The 10093-nt window shown below is 31.8% G+C and overlaps 1 protein-coding gene across 1 annotated transcript; it reads left to right on the top strand.

The window, feature by feature from the left end:
* Positions 1-3861: 3861 nt before the first annotated feature.
* Positions 3862-7946, top strand: LOC137830186 (gibberellin 2-beta-dioxygenase 2). The gene is made up of 3 exons (XM_068637363.2): positions 3862-4370; positions 6625-7039; positions 7394-7946. Exons 1-3 carry the CDS (start codon positions 3985-3987, stop codon positions 7670-7672), a joined length of 1080 nt encoding a protein of 359 aa, XP_068493464.1. The 5' UTR covers positions 3862-3984; the 3' UTR covers positions 7673-7946.
* The last annotated feature ends 2147 nt before the right edge of the window (positions 7947-10093 follow it).

The raw sequence follows: 10093 nt of genomic DNA, 5'->3' as shown, positions 1-10093 counted from the left end.
TTTTAAGAAGTGAATTTTAAGTTTAATTTAATTTTATAAGACCAGATTAGTATAAGGTGAAGTTTGCTCGCATATCTACTATGCTTTGAATATATATCCAATCAATATCAGATCTCCAACACATCTCTTTACATTGAGGACATTGAGCATTCACGCTAAGGACATCAAGTGTAGGAATAGAAGGGGCCCTAGTACAGGGTGACACGATAAACCTAATTGATCTCGACTAAGATAAACTCTTAATTACTCCAAGTGACTCTGATATCATACTAAGAAGTGAATTATAAGTCTAACTCAACTCTATACATTTTGTTTAATAAGATGAGTTTTGCTCCCACCTATATACTAAACTTAGGTTGAGATCTCCAAAAATATTTCATCCAACTAACCTGACTTACAAACTTACCTCAAGTAACCGAATAACCTAAACTTATATTGTCTATTCTAAGCTAAAAATTTATTTTGCATCTATCTTTTAAATTTTTAATTTGATTTTATTCCTTTAGTTCTAAATGTCCCATATGAACGCTGTGCACATACATCTTCAAATATAATTTCCATAATAATATTTTGGAGAGAAGTTAAAATATTGTAAAATCCAATAATTGAAAGACTAAGTTGAATAAAAAATTATTGAAGTACTACTTTTTTTTAGAAGGGTGAAAGATTAAGTCAATAAAAAAATGGTTAAGCAACTAAAAATGAATTTCAAGATAAAAAAATTAAAATAATAATTTATGCAAAAATTTATGTCAAAGTTAGACTAAGGGATGGTATGACTACTAAAATTATCCTTATATGAGTTAGCTATGAGCGAAACTGAAAAAATAGAACAAAACATTTAACCCCATAAAACAACAACATTAAAAAAAGAGAGGAAGAAATTACTCCAAAAATAAATTTAAAAAAATTATTTCCCATTAAATTAAATTAAAAAAGAAAAGAAAAGTTATACAATTATAATTTTATTCCTTTTTCTTAGGCGTGTTTGGATCAGAGAGGGGATATGTGTGAGAATTTGAGGAAGTGAATTTGAAGTGATTTGAGAGAAAAGTATGAAGATAGTGAAGTTGTTTGAATTAAGGTATGCAAAGTGAATTCGTAGGAAAAATTTATTGAAGTTTCTGAATGAAGTGATGATTTTTAGAAAGATTTAAAATATAAGTTTACAAATTTACCTTAATCTTTAAAAATATTTAAATAAAAAATGAGATATTTTGGTGTAGATTTAAGTTAACTAAAATTTTGTAAATTAAATAAATATTTCATATATTTTATTTGTAATTAAAACATTATTTTCAATACTGTGTAAGAGTTTATTTAAAAAAAAATACAAATTATGTCAAATTGTCGGAACATAAAAATTTATTAGATAAAAATAAATAATATTTATAATTACAAAAATTTAATTAAAAAATGTTTCATATTAAATTTAAATAATAATTTATCATATTATAATTTTATTATTATTATTTTTATTAATAATGTTATTAAATATTTGTTAAAAATAAAACTAAATTAAAACTATTATTATTATTATTTTAATCATTATTAAAATTTTAATTTATATCTATATTTATTATTTATTATTTATAATTTTATTATTATTATTTTATAAATTAATTTTAAATATTTTTATTTTATTAAATTTAATATTTATATTAATAATAATAATTATTATTATTATAGAAATATACTTATATTATTATTATTATAATATATTATGTTATATAATTAGTTATATTATAAAATTTATAACGTAATTGATTATATGCATCGATTATGAATAACATATAACATAATTAATTATCATCGATTACGTTATAAAAGTTTATAAATAATCGATTATATGTTATACATAGTCAAATATGTATACTTTTATAATATAATTAATTATTTTATGAGTAAAAAAAATTTAGAAAAATTTATCTTTTTTTAATTTGAGTTATATGGATTTTTCAAATTTTGTTCACATTATGTATGAAGTCGATTTTATTTTTTTATATTAAATTGACGTCTTTTTTTTTTATACCTATCCGTTGAACCAAACTCAAAATATCCACACAGATCTATCTTTGCGCACAACATTCAACTGGCTAGAAGAACCAAACAAATCCTTAAAGAAAATATAACTCGGAGAATAAGAATGTAAAAAGCTTTACAAAAAGTAGCAATCAACAAATTCCGTATGAATGCTCAAGGGGCTAACATTATTATTTTTGTTAAATCTTAAAGTAGCTTATAAATACACTAATTAGTTTATTTATAAATGCGCCTTTAGTTTATTTGTTGAAAGTTAGAAAGGTGTTTGAAAGTGTATTTTCCGCTAACTTAGTGAAAAAAATTGTTTAGAAATACACTTTGTGTGAAAGCTTGGGCATTAACTTTGTTCGCAAAAACAGTGTGGGGAACATGGGCGACTCTGAAGAACATGGTCGAAACCTGACAAGCCACCACCTTCGCCAAACAAAACTTAAAATATGAATTATCAATAAACTTGAACCTCCTACGCCCAACACTGCCTGGGCAACACCTGCTATATGTTTAAATTTGTATCATATACTTGTTGAGATCACTAGTTAACCTTCTACTTCTCTCAAATTAAAATGCTTTCAGTTTGAACCACTGAGGAACATGTTTCAACAAAAACCGCCTGAAGGAATAAGGATACCCGACAATGTCTTATGCCAATTAGAGAAAGAGTAGATTCTCCGTTTTTAGTTTCTCAACATCACCCAACATCATCATGCGCACTTTGACCACTCACAATAACTTACTGCTACATCATATCAAATCCTCTGCTATAATAATAATATCTCTATTTATAAGAAAAAATTTCGTATTATAAACCTTATACATTGGGTCCCATAATTTAAAAATATTGCCCTATATGCATAATTAAAAAGAATCACACACCCTATCTATTACTTTACATTTACATATATTTTAACATCTATTATGTTTGTAAAATATTGCATGTTGAAAAACTAAAAAGAAAAGGTGAACATATAAAGGAAATGATACGAATCACGGGTGTATAAAATTAAATTTTATGTTAGAAAAAAGGAGCCAGTGGGGTAAAGTACAATCTTAGATATAGCTAGCTTGCAGTGGTCAAAGATATACGCGTAACTCGTATGTAAATGTAAGATGTGTAGAGCAGCCAACAGCACCTTTAGACCACGCAGTTCTGAAAAGCTTTGGTAGCAGCCAAGTCCAATTAAGGCAGCAAGCAGCCGCTACCAGTTGGCTCCCAAGTCTCAAATTTTTCTTTCACCTAAACCTAATGTGGTCACTTCCCACCTTAAAATCTTGCTCTGAAAAAGATAAAATTAAATAATTAATGTGACACTATAACAGTACAAATCTCAGATCTTTTATAAATTAATCCACTGAGAGTCACTTCTTCAACATTCCTGCTTTCACTAATTCTGATTAGTTGGTTTAGTTACTCTTCTGCATTATAATATTTTCGATCCCTCTTACTTGGTGTAGACTGTGGAAGAAGCTATAGGATACAAAGCTTTTAGACTTGTCAAATTTTCTTCTATCAATTCATGCACACCAAGATTATAATTCCTTCTTCATTTTGAATTCCTTTTGTTTTTTCACCCATCTTGGACTGTCTTGTCTACGAAGTCCACGCCACCTTAAATAATCACAGCATTTAATATATCAATTTCTAATTGTTATATATAAAATTGTCACTTAATCACCTTACCCCATCTCGGTCCTGGTCCAGCACGTAATAATTTAATTGGTTTCAATAAAAAAATCAAAATTTTATCAAAGCCTTTTTCTTTCCTTCTCCTTCCCATCCCTTGCATGTCAAGTATAAATAGATGATATGTGAGCCACCTTTCTGCAACCAAAAATCTATACCTCTCTCTAGAGTTATATCAGTTCTCTATATGTAACCCATATTCATATATTCCTTGTCGATAAAAATACATATATACGCATAAATATTTGCTCTATACAGAAATGGTTGCGCCTTGTCCAACTTCCATGATGGTAAGAACCAAGAAAACAAAGGCTATGGGAGTTCCGACGATCGACCTTTCATTGGAAAGGTCGAAGCTGTCGGAACTAGTGGTGAAAGCATGTGAAGAATATGGTTTCTTCAAGGTGGTGAACCACAGTGTGGCAAAGGAGGTAATTTCAAGGTTGGAAGAGGAGGGAACGGAGTTTTTTTCCAAAACCTCCTCAGAGAAGCGTCAAGCTGGCCCTGCCAATCCTTTTGGCTATGGCTGCAGAAATATTGGCCCCAATGGCGATATGGGTCACCTCGAGTATCTCCTCCTTCATTCCAATCCTCTTTCCGTATCTGAGAGATCCCAAACCATAGCCAACGACCCTACCAAGTTCAGGTTTTACAACTCTTCTATCTCCTTTCTTTTCTCAACAACTTCAGCATAATGAATTCCATCTATGTGCCTTACAATTTTTCATATAATATCAATTAATACGTGCTGAAAATAGTAATACTGTAATAATAGACTAAAATTTTGTATCCCTGTTAAATTTTTGCGACACTAGTAGGAACAGTTTAAGATTTACTACTAGGATATAATAATTACTGTTTATTGGCATGTGTGATGTGTGTGAGAGGGATTGGTAGAAAGCCAGGGGGAGGGGGGGTCCGTGGGATATAGGGTAGGGAGCAAGACCTTATCTGTTTGTGTTTCTTAAGAGGCAAGCAGGATGGTGGGTGTTTTAGTCCGTAACTCTGACGAAATTGATATAACTTTTAGTTTTTTTTAGTGATGTGTTTGATAGCTGTATTTTTCCTATTGCTATAACATTTCACAGGGTTTGAATAAATCAGAAAATTATTTTTGTGTCTTAATATAAACAAGAGAATTTAACATGAAAATTAAAATAAAAAATTATTCAAGAGATTACTATAATATTTATTGGTGCCTACATTCTTGGACATCTTATCGGAAACTATGCCGGCTGCAAACATATAATTTTTTAATATTTAATAGTTTAACAACCTCATTTTTATAAGAAAAATTTACCTAATGTATTTATAATTTATATATATATAGCTTTTTTTTCATGGTTACTTGATATTTAATAAAGACTTCTAGTCGTTTACATTACTGGTAGACCAGAAAAGGGATCATCTAGAAATCTATTAATATTAATAATATTATATATATATATATATATATATATAGTTTAATGGGCTCTGTCTACCACTTTCCGTGTATAATAAACAAAGTAAAATAACAACAATTATGCTAGCTTATTTTATGAATTTTCTATCGATTAAATATGAATATTTGAGTTGAAAAGGTGTAAGCAACACGTGCATAAACAATGACTGTGTCAAAGAACCTTAATTAATATTGTTTAGCGGGTACAAATCCTGACTATTTTTGCAGTTCGATTTTCCGGTTGAAACTTTTAAAATACTTTAAAATACGTTAAACAAATTTCAAAATACCGTTATATTGACAATTATTTTTGATATATTATTTTATGTAATTTCTATAATCGTTCATTAAGCAGCATCTTTAACATTATAATTAAGAATTTAATAAAGGTTTTTTAAAAGCTATAATTATATTGATATACCTGTATTATATATATATTATTTTATTTTTTATCTTTTTCTTCTCTTTTTCTCTTTTCCGCCCCCTCTATCTTCTATAAAAATGCATGGGAATTAGCAGCAGCTGGAATTGTTTTTGCTCATGGAACACACTTTCTATGTGTGGTGGGCCCAACACATAGAACTAACATTATTGCACGACAATCACGTTATTTATTGGTTTTACCATGAGTCATTGGGTGGTAGTGATTTCACAAAATTTATTTTATTTAAAATTATTTTGAAGTGAAATAGTTTTGAAGTAAAATTTTGTATAATTTTTTTTATTGAATGAAAAAGACCTAAAATTTCTTTAACTCTATCCTTTTTGGAATAGAATCAATTTTCCTCATGTACGGTACTATAGTGAAGACCATTCCAAACAAATAACCATAAACATTTATATAAAATTATAACGTGAATTTGTATCTTCAAGGTCAATCCAAACACACACTACCTTTATTTGACAATGGGATCTAGGGTAGAAAGTACCCTTGTGCAGGAAAATGACGCGCAAAACTTTGGCTTCAAATTTCTTATCTTTTAGGCAGAATTGTGAAAAACCTGAAAAGGCTACGTATAGAAGATGTGGTTATGACCTTCGTTTAGCACAGTATTAACCAGAAAGGACAGTACAGAGTTAATGTAACAGCTTCTGTTATTTATGCTGAGTAGCATTGGTCTTTATTCATATTGTGGAGCCACGTTGCCCACTTTTCCTAGCATGCCCGTACTAAGCCAGTGACCATATATCTTCATGTCACTCGAAGAAAATGAACCAAATATTGGGCTAACACTGTCACAGAGAAACAAACAACTCACACAGTCAAATCAAGAATGCAGAAAGGAGATTTTTATTTAAAAAAGAAAAGTAATGTTATATCATTAGATCCTCCATGTGTCTTTGCCAGCTAGAATCTGGTAACATAAGAAAAGACGCATGTTTAGGTACACTTGAGATAGCTTTTTAACCTATAAATGGAGTTGAGTAACGACCCTGCATTTTTTGCTTTCAATTGCAGTTGCGCCGTGAATGATTATATAGAAGCAGCTAAAGGACTAACATGTGAGATTCTTGATCTTGTGGCGGAGGGTTTGTGGGTCCAAGACAAGTTTTCACTCAGCAACCTCATCAAAGACGTCCATAGTGACTCACTCCTCAGGATTAATCAGTACCCTCCCGTGAGCCTAAAGGGCAACAAGAATTGGGACACGTCCAAACCTGAGCCACATCAACTCCAGAACCAAAATAATAATAATAGTAACAGCAACCACAACAACAACATTGGCTTTGGAGAGCATTCTGACCCTCAGATCTTGACCATCATGCGATCCAACAACGTGGATGGTCTTCAGATTTCCACCCACGATGGCTTGTGGATTCCTGTCCCCCCTGACCCTAATGAATTCTTCGTTATGGTTGGTGATGCCCTGCAGGTTGGTTTCTAATCAACTCAATATCACACTCACAACCACGATTACTACCATTAATCAACTTATCATGTCTTTCAATTCTTATACCATTTCATTTCTATTTCTCTCGTGATCAATTGAATGAATAGTATGTATACATATATCTTAGTTAATATGTCTACAAAGAGAGATATTTAGCTACTTTTGAAGTTGATACATGATTTAATCCATTCCCCCACACCACAATAGACACGCCTTAGGCATAATAAGTCCCATTCGAGTGATTTTCACTATGCCTTTTAAAATTATTTGAATATCATTTTTGCTAGCAACGACATAGTAACAAGTTGTCTGATATGTTTGTATACTTTTTCTTAGGTTTTGACAAATGGAAGGTTTATAAGCGTGAGACACAGAGTATTGACCAACACAACAAAGGCCAGAATGTCTATGATGTACTTTGCTGCACCACCGCTGAATTGGTGTATCACTCCACTGCCGAAGATGGTGACATCCCACAATCCAAGTCTGTATAAGCCCTTCACGTGGGCTCAATACAAGCAAGCAGCATACTCTCTACGACTGGGAGACACTCGTCTTGATCTCTTCAAGATCCAACGACAACTAGATACCCATCTCGCATCTGCTTCTCCCTGACACTTAGCTCGCATTCATTGTGCATATTCTTCCACCACCTAATGTTAGTCAAACAGAGAGCAGGACTCGGAGAGTTTCACACAATACCTCCTTTTTCTCTCTCTTTTTTTTATATTTATAGTTTCATAGAGTTGTAAAAGCTCACCGTTAGTTTTACATTGGTGGGAAAGTATTCCACCTACTAGTTGCTACTGCTGTAAAATATAGCCAACCTTTGAATTCCTATACAAGGGTATTTTGACGTAATGAATCATGATCTATGAATTCAGCACCACCATCATTTATTCTTCTGTACTTAAGGAAAAATACTTTGCTCAAGCACCCTGGTACAGAGCCACCGGATCTAATAATGCATAAAGTTTTAAAAAATAGATATTTGTGTAACGCTTATTAAAAAACAATGATGAAGTAAGGTTTGGTCTCTTGATTTGTGTTGAAAAAGTTGGAATCTTTCTTGTTGAATAAGTATAACATGTAGCATGTTTAATCTTTTTCTTTATTTAAAAACATAAAAATGTATGAAGCAACCGGAGACTGATATTCTGGTCTTCGTTGACACCGACAGAAGAGAAAGCCAGCTACTAGAATTTGAAAGTCAATTTAGTTTTTGACAGAAAGTAGAAAACTTGGAATCCAGATCTGTTCTGTCTACTACACAGAAATATAGCTCTTGACCAGTCAAAGCCAGTGTTTCTAAGTATAAAAAAACTAGTCTTTTCCTGCAAATGCAGTAATTTGTACATATTTTATATTTTAATTTTAGTTTCTTTTGACTGGTAGACATATTTGGGCGGAAATAGATAAATCATGTACCAACAAGTCTAATTTCATTAGGACCGTCCTAAAGATGTAGCAACATTTTTGTCGTTCTAATGTTTTGTTTCCGCGTAAGGTTTTAATTGCCTCATAAAATTGTATAGGACGAATGCTTTAATTCTGAAAACACATTACAAGGCAGAGATATAATATCTCCTATATTAGACTCTTCAATCTTTCCGTTATTGAGTCTTTCGTTCTTTTCTCTTGTTTGATATAAGATCTTATTTGGTATAAGATACATGTAAAACACTTCACACTCAAGTTATATGCGTTTATACTCAGTTTATAAGTTTAGAATCAAACATTTATTAGCTTTTATCATGAAAGCTCTCACCTATTTATAATTTTCTTATGAGTCATTTTTCACCTATTTATAATTTTCTTATGAGTCATTTCTTGTCAAAGGATTAAGCCCACGTAGGTTCAATACTCGCCTAATTGCACTCTTATAATGAGTAATCAGGTTTTATTTTATAATTAATATATGCTTAATTATGTCTTACCGAGCTGGGAACTTGAGTTGTGGGCATATGGGCTGAAACAAATATGATTCCTGAAAACTCAGCCAATCGGCCTCTCGGAAAATCGACACCTGATAGTACATTTGTCCCACAAACTTGAGTGTGGATGAAACGAAAAAGTGTAAAAGAAAACATCATTTCTTTGTGGGTGTCATGTCGTTGGTCTAACATGGGGTATGACTGATAGATATACTTGCCTCCTGGATCCAAGTTACTTTAGATAACGAAGGATCCTAATTTGTATTGATAAAAGATTTTTTTTTTTAGGCATCAGCTATGTTGATAGGGAAATCGTTGAGTGTTACCATCATTAAAAAAAGTGACAACCCGCTTTCCTGACCACGACCTTAAAGAAATCAAATTTCAAAGAGGTCTGGGAAGAGATTAATAGTTACAGGTTGAATCAAATTTCAAAGGCTTGGTGCGTTATTGGAGACTTTAATTCCATTAGACGACAGGAGAGGAAGAGTTTGATTTCGGTGTCAGATTATTCTAGAGAAATAAATGGCTTTAACGATTTTATTGAAAAATCAGAATTGGTTGATATCCCGTTGGTAGGAAGGAAGTTTACTTGGTATAAGCCTAATGGTATAGTGAAGAGCAGAATTGACAGGGTTCTTGTATCAAAGGAATGGCTCGAAGCTTGGCCTAGTTGCCAACAATTTGTCCTTAATAGATCTATCTCTGACCATTGTGCAGTTGTCCTTAAGGAAGTGGTTGTCGACTGGGGACCAAGACCTTTTAGGAGTCTGGATGTATGGCAAAAAGATAGAAGATTCAAAGAATTCGTGAGTTTGAAATGGGCTAGCTATGATGTTCAAGGAGGTGGGATTTATATTTTCAAAGAAAAATTGAAAAAGCTTAAAGCTGATCTAAAAGTCTGGAACAAAGAAGTCTTCGGGGATGTTAACCTTGCTAGAGAGGAGTTACAAAAGAGGATTAACGAGTTAGACATACGTGATGATGATAGAGGTTTAGAAGAGTCAAAAAGGGAGGAAAGAAGGTCGCTCCTTGCTGAACTTAATAAAGTTTTGTTTAAGCAAGAGGCAGTCATTTTTCAAAAAGCAAGACAGAAGTGGTT

This window comes from Phaseolus vulgaris, chromosome 7 (genome assembly GCF_051622355.1).
Source record: "Phaseolus vulgaris cultivar YP4 chromosome 7, ASM5162235v1, whole genome shotgun sequence".
Taxonomy (NCBI): domain Eukaryota; kingdom Viridiplantae; phylum Streptophyta; class Magnoliopsida; order Fabales; family Fabaceae; genus Phaseolus; species Phaseolus vulgaris.
The sequence above is the reverse complement of the archived record's forward strand: the minus strand, read 5'-3'. Positions and strand labels throughout refer to the sequence as shown.